This window comes from Monopterus albus, unplaced genomic scaffold, assembly GCF_001952655.1.
Source record: "Monopterus albus unplaced genomic scaffold, M_albus_1.0 scaffold283.1, whole genome shotgun sequence".
NCBI classification, from domain to species: domain Eukaryota; kingdom Metazoa; phylum Chordata; class Actinopteri; order Synbranchiformes; family Synbranchidae; genus Monopterus; species Monopterus albus.
Window position 1 is genome coordinate 2206 of NW_018128163.1, and position 17005 is coordinate 19210.

The window sequence follows — 17005 nt, forward strand, 5'->3', positions numbered from 1 at the left end:
AGCAAAGATTCAGTCTTATGTCTCTTTGTACAATGTGTGGGGGGGGTTTCAGTTAAACAGGGAGAAAAAGACACACAGACAATAGTAGTTTGGTCCAAATAGCCGAGGGAGAAGTCGAGTTCTACCCATCGTCTTTTCATCCTGGTGAGCAGGTCCCAGATGTCCCTTTAAACACTCTATGTTTTTTTTAATTGGTCCCTGGGGTGCAGCGGCCCCACCCTTCTGCTCACTAGGCAGCCAATCATATCAGTTTTTACCTGCGCTCTGAGTCGCTCGGGCCTCTTGTTTACAGGTGTGTGCCACCAGGATGTCCCCTGGGACAGCCGGCGAGGAGGGAGGGGCCGGTGCTGATGCTGCTGCCAGCTGAGATGCTGTGAACATGATTGGTCGAGGACAGGGTGGAAGCAAATCTTAGGTAAGTGCTCAGAGGGAAACTGATCCCAAAACCACAACACAGGAGGCTGCAGAGACACCTGGCCGAGTGAGAGCGTCAGGTCGAGGGAGCTCTGTGGAAGACAGATACCATTCAGCAGAGCCAAAGCAGAGACAGGAGTGTGTTTTCCCTGCGAAAGAACTTTCTGCAGACAAGGAGGAAGAAGCTCAGGACTTTATGAAGCTGGGACAACATTCTTGAAAAGTTGTGTTGTGTGAAGAGTTTGTACAGAGCACGTTCAGTGCACAGAGCCAACCAGGACTCCCTCAGCAAGACTGGAAAGCTGCTGTTCATCTCCTCTCTCCTCCCCCATCTACCTGGATAAAAAGGTGAAAACTGACTGCTTATTACCTTCCTTACTTACTGCATATTTGTACTCAAGCATGAGGATATTTAAGGCTGCAACTAACAGTAGTTCTCATTACTGATTTATGTTCAGATGTTTTGTCCAATCAAGCCAAAGATATTCACATTACACTTATATAAAACAGAAAAAAAATCATTCATATTGTAGAAGCTGGTGACAAAGAATTAAATCATTTCTCTTCAATAAATGATTGAAAATGTGATTAGAGCTGCAGCTAGTGATTAGTTTTATTATCGATTAATCTGCTGCCTGTTTTCTCAGTTAATGTTCTATCACTTTAAGGAAGTTTGCATAATTTTAAGTTAAGAGCATATTCAAAAGCCCATCATATGGTAAGTAACGGGCCCTTACAGTTGGAAACAGTTATTAGACTCCAGATCCCAAGGCTTCCTGGATAACACGTTCCAATGGGTAAGGTGTTGTAAATTTCAGAAATATTAAACATCCCAAAAATTGTACTGAGACAGATAAAGTATTGCTGGGTTCTTTTGCTGCAACACCAGTTTTGTTGACTCTCACTCAGAATGACCCTGTGGATGTTTTTACGTTGGCTACAGAAGCTTAGGAGAGAATCACTGAACATAAAAAGTGGCAACGACCAACAATGATCCATGTATTGTGACCTTTTTGTACTTTGAATGTTTGCTGTATGTGAAGACTTCTGGGTTTGACTGTTGCATGTTGCACTGTGAAGGTTCGCACTAGGTGGAGGTTCACAGTGCCTGGACTGCAGCCCCGTGTGTCTGCTGTCCACACACCTGCAACGTGTTTTGTGTGTGGACAGGTGCTGATCAGGGCTTGTAGCCGAAATGCATTGGTATCAGCCATGTAATAACTTTTTATCCTTAAACCACAAGATTCAGAGTGGATAGTTTAGGCCTTTTTCCCTTTTGTATACATTTTACAATCAATTCTAAATGAGACAGGGAGTGAATGTAAGAAGGGGTGTGATGTGTTATGCATCATCACTACATTTTAATTTTAGCATTTGTTGATTGTGTACATTTTACCCAAACCTAGAAAGTTGATGAAAAGTCACCTCATTTGATGTGAAGTGAGAGGAGCGATCTGATCCAGTTTAGTTTAACAGCAGCTGGTGAACATCTGGCCCACAACTAGTATATGAACCTGAATCTTCACTCACACACAACCACAGAATTAAAATGGCCTTTACATGATGCTGAAAGAGAACAGCCATGTCACATGCCCTGCGTTCCAGCTTGTGTCCAGATGTTGGTGTCTAACACTTGCTGTTGTTGTGTATTAATAGTGACAATAAATGTGTGTTTTTAGCTGTCTAATGAGAGACGAGAGGACTGATAATTACCTCCTCTACCTCCTCAGGACAATCATGATGTCGCCAGACGACCGAGCCCTCGAGGATCTGTTGTACAGCAGTGACCTTGGTGATGAGGTGGAGGGGGTGGAGCTGGGCAGTGGCCCCGCAGGGGTGGAGGAGAGCACTGCTGCAGACAATGTGAGCATGAGGAGGGTTGGGTTATTATTTATGAGGACAGTCTGTCATAACCATGGGAATCTATATCATCACTGTGATCCAGCAAACATGAGTTACATCTGTGGTGACTGGGAACATGACTGGGAACATGATCTGCTTGAGGAGGTTTGTCTTTTTTGGATCTCTACATGCTGTTGTATTACAGCACAGTTACATAATGACAGTAACAACACAACATGACACATTCGTGCTGACACTAACAAATGTGAGTATGGCCTTTAAGCCCAGTAGATACAGAGACAGCCAGAAACTGCCAGAAACAAATCTGAAACATAAGCAATACACTGTTCAGCTTGTGAGGATTCTTTAAATCACACACACAATCTCTGAATCACTCTGTTCAGCCATAAAACAGGTTTTTAGTGGTTGGTTCTTTTATCTACATCACACTTGAATAAAAAGCTTCTGCCCCCTTTTTTTTTATTTTCAGTTGAGTCAAATCTCTCTCTGTCTTTACTCTAGACTCCGACAGCTGTTTCCATCCAGGAGCCAATCGTGTGTGCCGGATGTGGCGAGCAGGTGTGTGACCGCTTCTTCCTGTTGGCTGCAGGCAGGGTGTGGCACAACGTGTGCCTCCGCTGCAGCCACTGTCAGTGTGAGCTGCAGACACACCCCTCGCTCTTCTGGAGAGACGGAAACATCTACTGCCAGCAGGACTACAGCAGGTCAGAGCAGCTGTTTGTGTTCAGTAATATCATAGAGTTTCACACGGAATGGCTCTGCCCTTTATCACTGATATTTGACTCCTGTGCTCACTGGACTCCACATTTTTCTCTTAAATTACTGCGAATTTATAGTTTTCCTTTGCAGTTTGTACTAACAACTTCATCCTGTTTGCATCTATCTGAGGTTCAGGTTTGGAAGATTTAAACAAACGCTATTATTATTTCTTGACTTTTTGTTTTCTTCGTCTCCTGTTCAGGATGTTTGGAGGTGGTCAGTGTGCTCGATGCTTCCAGCCAATCCCAGCCTCTGAGTTAGTAATGAGGTCTGGTGAGCTGACCTTCCATCCTCAGTGCTTCTCCTGCCAGGTTAGTTCAAAGTTTAGGCTTAGATACTTTCACTGGAACAAGGTCATACTTGTGCACCAGATTTTAAATTGGTTCATTCTTGGTGTTATTATTGTTACACAATACAAAATGCATACAAATATTTTTATGATGTTGAACATGTTTTGCAGGAGTGTGATGTGAAACTAATGCCTGGGACCCTGTACTGCATGCAGGGCCAGAACCTCTACTGTCAGTCACATTATCATGGTGATGGTAGTGTCCCGCTGTCCCACGATCCACAGCCCACATCAAATCTGATAGAAGGTGAGAGAGAGAGAGTGTTTGTTTGTTTGATTGGCTGTTTGATTGTTTGTATTTATGAAAAAAAAAAGTTTCCACCTTTATAACCCCAGATTCTATCCTTCTGTCCTCTATCATGTTCGGTCAAATTTTTTGCAGAAAATGATTAATTAAAACTTTAATAAAACATGGAATAACATCTAGATTGTCTAAATGATAACAAGCTGTATATAGAATAGCGATTGATCAACACTATGCAGGTGTAATCAAAGACCATGTGGAGCCATGTCTGTGTCCATCTGATGAGTCTCAGCCCAGTGCTCCCCCTTTGTTCACTCTGTGTTTGGTCTCCACCGCCTCCTGAGGGAAACCTCCAGCTCTTTAGCTGCTAAATGCTGCACTGTGTTCACAGCTGGTCTCTGGCTGGCTCTGTCTGCTGTTTGTGGCTGAGCAGGTTGTGACAGTGGCTTTATCTGAGCTTGTTTGATGAAAATAGTTGCCTTCTACTGCTGGAAATGTGAAAATTATACAAACGTATGATCACAATCTGCGTGTGTTCGGCATCTGATTCACTAAGACAGCAGTTCATTATGCAGTCAGCTCCTGGACTGATCCTGGTGTTGAACCTCCAACATACATTCTGCAAGTCAAGGACGGTTCACAGATGTCTTGATATGAGAATGCACCATGGGTGTACTGGAAAAACAGGCGCAAAAGCTGCAGTAAACCTGCTGCTCTGACTGCACCAGACAGTCAAACTGTAAAACCAAAACTAGGAGCTAAACAAGGCTAAAACTCATGAATGTGTGCTCAGGCCTTTAGCTAGCTTACAAGAACACGCCTGTATGTGTGTGAGACAGCTCCAAATCAGGTCTTTGGTGAAGGAGAGGAGTCTGTCAGCAGTCCGGAGTCACAGCTGGATGACAGGGTGATGGATGGACAAACCCACAGACGGACCAAGCGAATCAGGACCTGTTTTCGCAGTGAGCAGCTCAGAGCGCTAGAGTCTTATTTTGCACAAAAACACAACCCTGATGGTAAAGACTGGACCTGCCTCGCACATAAGACCGGCCTGCCAAAGAGAGTCCTGCAGGTATGAGATACAGGTCATATCGCAGATTTTGAATGTTTTGATTGGATTTTTCATCTTGAACTACAGTCAAAGGATTAAGGGTATTTTAAAAAGTCTTCAGTGTTCTTATTTGTCACCTTTGAACCCTCTTTCTCTCTCTCTCTCTCTCTTAGGTGTGGTTTCAAAATGCTCGGGCCAAACTGAGGCGTTCCCTCACCACTGATGACTCTCAGGTCAACTCACCCTCCGCTCCTCCGAGAGACATAACCTTGGCGACCAGCTCACCGCCACCAGCCTGCTCCCCACTCGACCAATCACATCCCTTCCCCACCAGCACCATTGACCAGCAGCAGCTGTCCCTGCTCACCACCCCGCTCAGTGACCCGCTGGGAAGCCTAGATATTAACCAGTCTCATCTGCTGCAAAACCCAGCCTTCTACCTGGACTACAATTCCCAAAGTGCAGTGGGCTGTGTCCCCTCCCTTGAGGCCTATGGGGACTTTGGTGAGGCAGAAGGAGGAGCACAAAGAGAAACTGAACTTGACAGTTCCTATAGACCACATTACAGCTAGTTAAGGCCCCTTAAGAAGGAAACAAAGAAGCAGCTTTACAAAAATAGAGACAAGTTCAAGTTATAATTCTGAAGATTTCAGTTGAAAGATTTAATGTGAAGCAACAGCTGAAGGAAATCAGGACAATAGGAGACGTTGGGTTAGCAGTGAGTTAATCCAGCTCTGATACGGCTGTAGGAGATGATGCCAGTATGAATCCAGCCACCAGCAATGAAAACCATGAGAGATAATGGCAAAAAATGCTAACCACAAATAGTAAATAGAATTAGATTTAATGTAAATCATGATGAGGATGGTAACTTTAACCAAGGTGGTAACTCTGTGATTGTGTGAAACTTTCATTTGAACTAATCATTTCAGCACTACAGTCATTAAACTACGAGACATTTTGGGCTGCTGGAGAGAACAGCTTCAAGTAGGTTGTATGGTTAAAGTCAATACTAAAATATCATTAAGGGATTTTTCAAATGTAGATACCACAATGTGGAAAACATAACCAAAATTACACAAAAAACTGTAACCAATTACACCCTCCTGAATCATTCATCTGAACAACAGACAGGCTATATATCCCTGACATCATGTGTCACATTTTAAACCACTGGTTTGTTATTTTTTAAAAAAAGCACATCTTCGTCAATAATATTTTCTTCTGTAGAAAATGACTTTATACTGAACTGCCAGAACTAGCAGAACTAGGAGATGTGATCACATCACTCCTGTTTTAGCTTCTCTGCACTGGCTAACACTATGTTTTAGAAATGATTTTAATCTTACTAATTAATTTGTAGTACTGTGTGCACTTTGAGATCCTCAAACAAAGGTCTTTTCTCTCTTCCAAGGGCCCAGCTGAAAACCAAAGGGGACGGGGTGTTTGTAGTCAGGGCCCAGAAGCAGCAACACACAAAGATCAGATCAGAGCTGAGTGTTAAGGCCTGTGATGTGAACGCAGCCTGAGATGCAGCTGAAGGCTCTGGAGAAAAACTAGCATGTGGAGCTCACATTCAGTGCTTCTCTAATTCTGTACAGCTGGTTTTGTAGATTTACATGACTTTTTCAACCAACAACAAACATTTAGTACACGTTCAGTCTAACTTTAGTCAGCTGTGTCAGGCTCTTCTCTGCCACTTGTATCATGGAGCTTTTACCTTGTTGTACTTGAACAGTGAATAAACCTGTTTTACCATGTGCTTCCTCCAAGTTTCCTCTGTACACCACACCAGCTCATCCATCATTTACATCATCCTAGCAAAACGAAGAAGGCAGGCTGGACTAACAGAATAGGAAACTTGGGAAACAGTTTTAAATAAGATGATTTTTACAGAAAAGACTGTGGTCACCTGATGCTGCTTATCAAAAATAAAATGACAAGGATTAAACCACAGTAAAGCTGAGGGCTTTGTTTAGCAATGTTAACGTGCTCTTAGATCTCAGCAGCTAAGGTGGTCAGTAAAAACGTCTTATGATAGAAATGATGGATAACACTTAAAAATTAAGCCAAAATAGCACTAAACCAGATTTTTTTATCAAACACATGTCTTATGATAGAAATGATCGATAACACTTAATAATTAAGCCAAAATAGTACTAAACCAGATTTTTTTATCAAACACAGCAGTGGCACTCACATGTTCAGGGTTAGTTTGTGAATTTAAGCCTGTTCCTCTATAACCTTTAGGATTCAGAACAAATACAAAAATCATTCGGTGTTAAGTCGCTGCAGGGACATAAGTTAAAGAACAGCATCAATAGTTTGAAACTAGTACTGAGCGGTGGTCTGTCAGCGAGATGATTTGTCAGGAGCCAGGCTCTTGAATGACATTCTTTCAGGTGTGTCTGTGTCCTCCCAGAGAGACGACCCTCAGGAACCTCAAACTGCCCTTGTCTTCCTCTGTCTCGCAGCCTGTCGGTGTCCTCCTCCTCTCTCCTGGACATTTCTCTCCTCAGAAACATTTTAATGAATGACCTGCTTCCTCACTATGAATTGCCTCCTCAGTCAATCGGTGATAATTACAACCACATTCTGGGCCTTGTTGCTGCAGAGGACTATGGTTTCTCAGCTGAAAGAATGAAGGTTATGGCGACTGACTCATTTGTTTGCATCAGAAGGGTGAGGGACCAATGGCTACCAGCAGCCTGGGCCCCTGAGGGCGGCAGGGGAGGATAGACAGTGTGCAGTTTTTAAAAAGGTCAGAGGCGACATACGTTAGAGAAGACACAACGGGCTGGACCACAGCACAAGGTAAGAAATGGGACATCTGGGTCGCAACAAAGCTAATTTTTTCATTGATGCAACTTATTTCTCCTGTTTATCTAATTATGTACAGTAGATTTTACACTTTTGACCAAACCAGCTAAGAAGTGGCTCGGTGATTTTGCAGGCAGCATCTCACGCTGGACTTCAGTGAGATCAGGCAAAACGTGTGGCTGTGGTTCTCAGGATTTAGTCTGTACTGTTGGATAGAATCATAAAGTACAAGCATTTTGTATTTTGCCGCATAATGTCTGGTTAATGAGATGTACAGTCACCAGAAAAGTCATGGCACTGTTTGCTGTTTACTGGTTTATTGCTTAAAATGTGATCTGATCTTCACCAAAGTCACAAATATCAACAAACAAACAAACAATATTTCTAAGCTGATAAAACACAAACAGTCCTCATTTTTCATGTCTTTATTGAGCACATTAAACATTCACAGTGATGTGGACAAAGTCATGGCAGCAGTGTTTTAATAACTGGCTGAACCACCTTTGGCAGCAGCAACCTCCAGCCAGCGCTTCCTGTAGCTGTGGATCAGACCTGCACAATGTTCAGGAGGAGTTTTGGACCGTTCTTCCTGACAGAGCTGCTTCAGCTCAGCCATATTCTTAGGGCATCTGGTGTCAACGTCTTGAGATCATTCCACAGTGTGTCTGTTGGACTGAGGTCGGGGCTCAGTAGTCTGCGTATGGTAGAACAGAGATGTTAATCTCCAATGAATCCTTCAAGTCTCTAGCTGTTACTCTAGGGCTCTTCTTTAACTCACTGAGCACTCTGTGTTGTGCCTGTGGAGTGATCTTGGCTGTGCACCCACTTCTATGGAGAGTAACCACAGCACCACATTGTCTCCATTTATAGACAGTATGTCTGACTGTTACTCTGTCCAGCTACATGCAAATCAACAGCTCCTGATTGTAGGTCTTCTGAGAGCTCTTTGTTGTGAGGCCCGGTTCACATCAGCTGACTCTGCTTGTGAACAGCACACTGACACTGAGTGTCTCTATAAGTCAAGGTTGTTCTAAACCACACTTTCATTCTTATTTCATTGACTGGACTCCAGGTTTGCTAACAACTTACTCCAGTTGATGTTTAGTGACGTCAGAAGCCTGGTGCTGCATAAGTTATGGAAAAGGGCTCTACTGTACATTACAAGACAACAATACACCACATAAAAAGAATGAATGACTTTGACCTGTATTGCAACTCTTACACCTGTGCATGTTTGTATTATCAGTGTTTGTTTTAAAATGCTTTCTCTAATTATTTTTATTAATTATTGTTAACCTGTAATCATGTCATAATATTTCTGTTACACTTGCTTAAGAGCTTATGTTAATTTTTTTTGCATGATGTGAGAGTTGTAACAGATTTTAAAAAACACAATCACAAAATAATCTCATGATGATTACTAACTTTTGCCGTGACCTCTTTGTTTCCAGATGAGACTTTCTTTCCATCTCAGTGCCTCTCAGCTCACCCTCCTCTCCCTTGCCCTCCTCTGCCCCATCCCATACACTGTCACATTATACCCCATCGGCCCCACTGCTGTCCAGACCAAAGTGCATGTACCTGAGCTGGAGTCGGCCCTGCTGGAGGACCCAGGAGACAACACATGGGCTGCGTGGCCTCAGGACTCCCAGCCAGCCCTGCAGGGTCCTAGGGGTGATGGAGATGGGTACTGGGAGGAAGAGGCACTGCTGAGGACCCAGAGAGGAGATCTGATGGCCCGGCTGCTGTCACCCTTCCCCGGGGGTCACATGCTGGAGAGTGTGCACTATCAGGAGGGAGGAGAGGGGGAGGACGGGGGGAAGAGGAACGAAGCTCTCACCTCTATTGCTGGAGGACTTCAGGCTGTCAACCGGGAGAAAGGAGGATTCGGGTTCCGCTTTGGGAGGAAAAGATGGACTGACTGGGGATGGAGGGAGCACAGAGGAGGACAAGTGGAACTGATGAGGAAGAGGTTTTTACAGTAAAGGGAAGGACAGAGGATTTTGACAAGAGAACATGAGGGTGAAGTTGTGTAGAGATGATTCAGTAAACAGGGAAAGGTGGTGATATACTGCAGTTTTTATGTAGGTGGGTTCCAGCAACAGCACTGCAGACATACAGAGTCAAAAATATATTAAAATGATTCACGGAAACAAACTGTTGCTGGAAAAGTTGCCCAGGGGATCACTGATTTTAAGAATAAGAAACAGTACAAGGTTTCAGGCAGATTATGTTTGAGGAAATATTTGACACAGGTTTTAGTTAAAGCCCCGACAACATGATAAAATCACAGGTAACTTAAATTTGACTACAAATACATTAAAAAAACACTTCTAATGGTAGTATAATAATTCAACACTTCCACAAGGTAGTGTCTTTTTCCGTGTTGTCATCTTCTGTTTGCCACTGAATCAGGTCCAAAGAAAGTGAGAGACTGTAAATTCACTCACTGAATTTACAGACAATCTCTTCATCTGTGTGGAAGCTTCTCTGCAAAAGTGAATGTATAAGTTAAAGTATCTCTGTCAAATCCAAAGTCTAACAGTGTAGTAGTATATGTACAAACATATATCTTGTAAGTAGGTATTTGTAACTGTGTTGATTTGTTGGCTTGAATATAAGCAATGAATAAAGGGTTGGAAGGTGAAGACTGTAAAATGTTTGAATTCTTCCTTCTAGGCCAACAGTTGACATTGATTTCGCTATAATAGAAATGATGTGCAGAAACCTTTGCTTAAAGAGCCAGTCCACCTAAGTTACAAATGAAATGCTTTTCCACATAACAGGGCGATATCCATCTATATTGCAGATAGCTGCTTTTGAGATTTATCTCATAGTGTTTGAATGTTTAGCTCAACATTTGGTTGATAATATTGATTTTAATCTTTTCTTCTTTTACTGTCAGAAACTGGCTTGAATGCAGGATTTTTATTCTAACAGAGTGTTTCTACTTTGTAGTGGGCTATATTACTTAAAAGATCTGTTTGACGGAACACCTGCTCTTCTGGGCTGCCTGACGGCAAAGTGTTTCAGTGTAATCTGCCTAGCAACCTGCTCTGAATTATTTGATTGGGTGATGCCCGCATTCTAGCGTAATGCTGTTATAGGCCGCACGGACAAGTCTGTTGTGATCTCTCCTTTTTCCCCATTGTTTTTGTTTTTACAGTTTACAATCATGAATCTGCCAACAGCCTGGATATTTCTGTTTTTGCCATTATTGTGGCTGAATTTAGAGTCATCTGGAGCCGGTAAGATCACATTTAACGGTCACATTTATGAAACGCAGAAAAAAACAATCGTCGCTGTTAATTTTATCTCGGTTTACAGTTAACGCTAGCTAACGTAAGTTGATATAAATACAATTACGGTTACATGTTATGTCTACGTTTACATGGACATATTTTAGAAGGCAGTCGATGCCCCATTTAATGTCGTGTTAGCTACTTTTCAAATCTGATCTGGGCGTCTTCATCCAGAAATAGCTTGCTAACGTTAGCTTAGCAACATTGGCTACTTCCTCTTTCCAGCTCTGTGTTGTTTCTCACTGATATCAGCAGTGTACCTACATTTTGAGTTTATGACGTTAAATAATATCTTAAAAACTTCATTACATGGTAGGGGCAAATGTAAAAAGCCAAAAAAGTGTCATTATGAATATTTATACCACAGGGTCAAACTATTGTCAAACTAATACTATCATTTAATATTATAAATTATAAATGGCCCGTGAACACATGAGAGTTTTCATGAAGGTTATATAATGTATATATCACTGGATGCACTTGCTGCCTATAGTGTGTAACAGAATTTATTATACAAGTAAAGTTTTAATGTATAATTTACTGTAATACAATACAAGCAGTTCGCACATTTCGTTGCCACTTAATTAATATTTTAATTGTTGCAGCTCTATTGAAATCATTGCTTTAGTTGGTCAACATAAAATTAATCAGCAGACAATTAAATGATTAGTGCAGTGAAATAAATAGGTAGTTATTGTGTGTATATATAACATCCATTCAGCCTGCCAGACTGTTACAGAACTATTGCTTCACCTTGTGGCAGGACTTGAGGTGGTAACAATGTGACAATGAACGTAATCAACTGAAACAACAAATCACAAACAGGACAGATAACCAGGAAGTCGCGGTGATGCGTTCACAAATTCTTCCCAGTGTAAGAACAGAGATGACCGTTTAGTACAGTACAATACTGTAGGTATTAACATTTTGCAACTATGTAAAAACACTGATATATTCAACTGAATTTACCAGAGGAGTAATCTGCAGAAATATTAGGAATGTTAAGAGATTAGTATAATATATTTAGCAGGCATGATATTCAGAATCAGAATTTGCTTTATTGGCCAGGTGTGTCAGACACACCAGGAATTTGACTGTGGTAAAGCGGCTCTCAATGTGCATGCACATATCCCAAATGCAAGGGACGAGCAAACAGTAAACCAGTATAAGGCTGTTTAATATAACAAAATAATCAGTGTTAACAAGCAACAAACAGTGCAAACAATGCAAAATAAGTAAGGAAACAATGCAGACAGACAAAGGAATGCTCATTGAAATGAAATAATAGGAATAAAAATGGGGACCTGGGCAAGGGCCAAGTAAACAGTAAACCAGCACGAGGCTGTGTAATATAACAAAATAAGCAGTATTAACAAGCAACAAACAGTGCAACAAATACAAAATTAGCAGTATAAACAGGCAGTAAACAATGCAGAGAGACAAGGAATGCTCATTGTGACGTGGGATACGTAGGAATAAAAATAGAGTATTTAAGAATTGAGACGAATCTGTTTAATCTGTACGAGGTATATTTACAGGTATTGCAATGAGGGTTATTGCCCACTCATATACTGTACTTGTGTGCGAAAAAGCATAGTGTGCTTCCCCAAGGTGGTCAGCCAGCCACATCCTGATGCACCTCATCTCATGATAAATTAATTTGTATAGAATAGATTTAACATTAGCCACATTAGTGTGTGAAATAGTCCCTGATTTTTTTCAATATAGTTCATTTCCTAATGATCAATCACGGACGTCTAGTTTACAAGCCCTTTTGAATGTACCTGAATGCACATGAAACATTAGCATACCGTGCCTGAAAACACGCCCCCAACAGAGTGAAGTTTTCTGACACATTAATGCAGTCTGGTTAAAAGTGAAAGTAAAAAACAGTTGTGACGTCTTTAAAAATTCGTGTCGCTGCTGAATGTTTAGTTTAATTTATTTACGTAGACAGTTGATTTTTTTAAATTTCAATAATGTGCACTTATCATAAAGACCTGCTACATTAAGGGAATATTATTACATTAACTGACTGGTTCTAAATCTTAAGTAATCTGTCATTAGATATCGTGAACGGCCATGTGAGCCAAATGTAGCTATAGGCATCTTTATGATTAAGCTTATATGTGTTTTATTTTTTAAAAAGCTAAAATGATAATATAGTTGAAAACCCAGCAATCAGAAACCTGAAATAAATGAGATCTACCATTATATAAGACAAAGAGGGATGGAGTTTTTAACCATGAAAATGGTTAGAGGAGGGGGAGAACAGTAGATATATTTTTCAATCTAGAAAAACGTAATGCAGAAGTGAACTTCATAACCAAACTGAAAATTGAAGACTCTATGTGCGATGATTCCAATGTTATCTCTAAATATATTGCTAATTTCTTTGCTATTAAGGAAAGTATAGTGAAAGTTAGGAAAATGGTAGCAGTTCTTTCACTGGAATCATAAACATAATCACTATATAGATACATTATTTATATTAGAATAATTGAGCTTCCTTCAGTTAGAAGAAATATTCTTTCTGAATGAAATGAAAGCCTTGTTCAGAGTGGGAATGACAGGGGAATCTGTTGTTAAAAACGATTTTATTAAAGTTTTTGTGGTTTAAGAGGTCAGGGTGATCAATAAATTACCAACAGAGTTTAATGTTCTAGAAAATGCATTAAATCGTAAAGGTGGCATTGTCACATTGCTTGTGTGAGTGTTTATTGCTCATTAAGGTCTTTGGCTCCATTTATCAACACTGCACTTTGACCACTGGCACTGAGGTGCACAGACAACGCTGATAAGAAATCTCCCAGAACTGTCTTGAAAACAAGGCTGCGCTCTGACAGCAGTTTACTTTCTGAGTTTGAGTTCTCTGTTATTTCTTGTTTTTTCATGTTTTTTTTTTTTTGTAACTGCAGCTTAGGTATTATAGTGATTAGGCCTAATAACAAATAGTTTTCAAAACGTCCCTGATCTCAGCCTCCCCAGTTTGAGGATCTGTTGCTTTTCTTTGTCTTATATCAGTGAAGACTGAAAAGCTTTGGGTTCTGTCTTGGTCAGACAAAATGGGATGTGAACATGTGATGGACTTTTTTCATTTTTAAAAAATATGTTACAGGCAAAATAATTAATCAAAAATGATTGACAGACAATAACAACAATTGACAGTTACAGCCCTACTGCATTGCAAAGCATTTGTTCAGTTTTTTACACAAAATTTGCCGGAATTGTGAGAAACATCCAGCAGTCATATTGTCACTTAGTTTTCTGTCTGTTCATTCCAAACAAACCCAGCTCCCAAAGAGCTCCCAAATGCAAATTAATGATGTTTTTGTGTGTACATAATCACTTGGATCCCATGCATTAGCACACCGAATAGAGAGAAAAGCTTTAACATTATCTTAAATGAAGCCCATACGGTGCCTCTTAGTCTCACTACCCTGAGGCCTAAGTTACTGTAGGTTCCCTAAACAACCTCAGACCTCTTGGTCAGGTCTGATAACCTTTAGTTTAATTAAATTCATCCTCACCTTGCTAATCGTGAGACAAATTCTGGAGTATTTTGACTTATTGTTCAGTGGTTGTTCACTGGATGAAATTCCAGAGGTGATTGTCCAAGTGTTTTGGCTCACGCTGTGCCATGTGTGAAGATGCTTGCCCTGTCAATAGATGAATAAGGACATGCCCAAAACCCTAGTCACATTTACTGGTGCTTATCTGTCTTTTCTGTGTTTTTCTGTCTGTGTGACTTGTAGAGAGGCATTCCCTCACTTACATCTACACAGCCCTGTCCAAACCTGTCAACTCCCCGGGCATCCACCAGTTCACAGCCATGGGTCTGCTGGATGACAGGATGATTGACTACTTCGACAGTGACAACCCAAAGAAAGTTCCCAAACAGGATTGGATGAAAGAGAGGCTTCCTGATGATTACTGGGAAAAAGGCACACAGTCACGCCAGAGCAAGCAGCAGTGGTTCAATGTCAACATCAATATCCTGAAGGGGAGAATGAGGCAGAACGACACGGGTAAGACCCACGACGTGTGAAGGACTGGGGCCAATCTCAGATGAGTCAGGACTGATTACCCACATAAACCCTGACACTTGAATCGCTTAGCAGATAATTCAGTTTTTTAATTAGATGATCAATGAATTTCTTGACAGGAAAATACATTTAAATAGCATGTGTAATTTTTTGTTTGCATTAAATGTGATGCGACTGGGTTTTTTTTTAGGAACAAAAGCATGCATTTGTTGTGCCTCTGGAGCTAGAGGCGTTATGTTTTTGGGTTGTCTGTCCGCCCAAACAACTTGTTCTTGTGAACATCATGTCTCAGAAAGGATAGAGGGAATTTTTTCAGATTTGGCACAATCATCCACTTGGGCTCAAGGATGAACTGATTAGATTTTGGTGGTCAAAGGTCAAGGTCAGTGACCTCACATCTGTCCCATTGTGAATTTGGCTGATTGGCAGAGGCGTACAGCTGCAAAGTGGAAATTCTAGTTTTGTATTTATTTATATATTTATGACTTATGTTTTTATTATGTGCACATACTGTATTTACAATATGTGACATAATGCCCAAGTTCATATTGTCAGTTGTATGTTTATCAATCTGTTTTATTTTCTTATAATGCATTTCACTGTAGTATATCTCTATAAGCTGTACTGTATTAAGTCATATCTGTCACTGTCTGACTTGGCTTGGGAATGTACTGTAGGGAGGCTGCACCATTGGTTAAAATCTGCTTTCTGCACAAATATTACACCAGTGCACATTAACAAACATCCACGCTGGGCTAGAGCATTGATTTGAATGTAGCGTCACTGTAAGGCTTTCTCCTTATTCTTTGACCTCCTGTTCTTTTTAAATATGGTTCATAGCTCCTCATCAGTTGTGTTAACTTTCTTACTTTATACTACAAAAAAGAATCAGATTTGACTTTTCCACTTTTTCCGTTGCACCTGATTGCTGTGGAGAATCTGCTCATCACACTAATAATGACAGACAAGGTTGTAAAACTTTATATAAATACCCACAGCTCCACTCTACAAGCCGTATACATGAGATTTTTCAGATAATGACTGATTTTGGTGTTGATGTACAGGTGTCAAACCATGTATGAGTCATGTCACAGGGTTAATAAGACCACGAAATCTGCAGATGTGAATGTTTCTTCTTTTAAGTCAGGAGCAGTTTAATACTGCTCTGTTATTGCAGGTTTAATTGTAATTTGTGATGCATTTAATGATTTGTTAACTGAAACCTATAAACATATATATATATATATACCTTAAATAAACCAACCAAATTAACCATAAATATTGATAGCTGAGCCACCTCATCATGTTGTCTGGCTGTGAAATTATCATTTCTGTGTTGCAAGTCATTCGTTTCACTGTCCTGCCCTTCAGACGTCCATGTACTCCAGTGGCAACATGGCTGTGAGGGCGACATGTCTAACGGAAAACTTGAGTTCCACCGTGGCACGGATATGTACAGCTACGACGGAAAGGACTTCCTGGCCTTTGATGACGCCAACGCCGTGTGGGTTGCCCCGACTAATGAGGCAAAGCAGACCAAGGATAAGTGGGATGGTGTTCAGGTCCTGAAAGAATACACCAAAGGATACCTGGAGAACGAGTGCATGGAATGGTTGAACAAGTTCGTGAACTATGGGGAAGAACAGCTAAGAGGGGCCTGTACGTATGAGAAAAATTCCTGTTTTTCTATTCATTCTTGCTACAGAGTACAGAAGTAGCTTTAGTAAAACAAGGACGACTCTGCAGGATGATGAAATATGGGATCAGCTGGTCTGATTAGAAATTATTAGGATTTATCTGCAGTCTGGCAAATATCTGTTGTTCACACTGCTGACAGAAAATTACTTGCATATTCAAAATGGGTGTCGTTCTCTGAGTTGTCATGGAAACACATAGGGCTGTATATTGGTAAGAGTCACGACACAGGAGTTATGATTTGATATATTGTGTTTGTTTTTTGTTTGTTTGTTTTGTTTGTTTGTTTTTTTTTTAATCAAATTTTAGAAATGTCAGTGCTGCATAGTCACCCCGTAACCATGAGATCACTTCCTGTTTTCTCCCTCCAGCTCCTCCAGAGGTGTACTTGTTTACAAAGGGTGCCAAGATTGAGACAAACGTGATTTTGACGTGCCTGGCCACAGGTTTCTACCCAAAAGA

At 40.8% G+C, this 17005-nt stretch overlaps 2 protein-coding genes across 5 annotated transcripts in view; both read left to right on the top strand.

Moving 5' to 3' along the window:
- Positions 1–656: 656 nt before the first annotated feature.
- On the top strand, positions 657–6378 carry LOC109973200 (LIM/homeobox protein Awh-like). The gene is made up of 7 exons (XM_020622607.1): positions 657–762; positions 2145–2277; positions 2779–2981; positions 3239–3347; positions 3497–3632; positions 4469–4701; positions 4854–6378. The coding sequence occupies exons 2-7, from the start codon at positions 2152–2154 to the stop codon at positions 5250–5252; spliced, it is 1206 nt and encodes a 401-aa protein (XP_020478263.1). The 5' UTR covers positions 657–762; positions 2145–2151; the 3' UTR covers positions 5253–6378.
- A 4183-nt stretch (positions 6379–10561) lies between these two features.
- LOC109973191 (H-2 class I histocompatibility antigen, Q9 alpha chain-like) overlaps positions 10562–17005 on the top strand; it is a 9163-nt gene continuing 2719 nt past the window's right edge. The window contains exons 1-4 of one of the 4 annotated variants that reach the window (XM_020622595.1): positions 10563–10748; positions 14558–14830; positions 16220–16507; positions 16915–16989. In XM_020622595.1, the coding sequence (XP_020478251.1) occupies positions 10676–10748; positions 14558–14830; positions 16220–16507; positions 16915–16989 (709 nt within the window). In that variant the 5' untranslated portion in view covers positions 10563–10675. Of the gene's footprint in view, positions 10749–14557; positions 14831–16219; positions 16508–16914; positions 16990–17005 lie in introns of all 4 variants that reach the window. The other 3 variants (XM_020622594.1, XM_020622596.1, XM_020622597.1) reach the window with 3 other exon arrangements.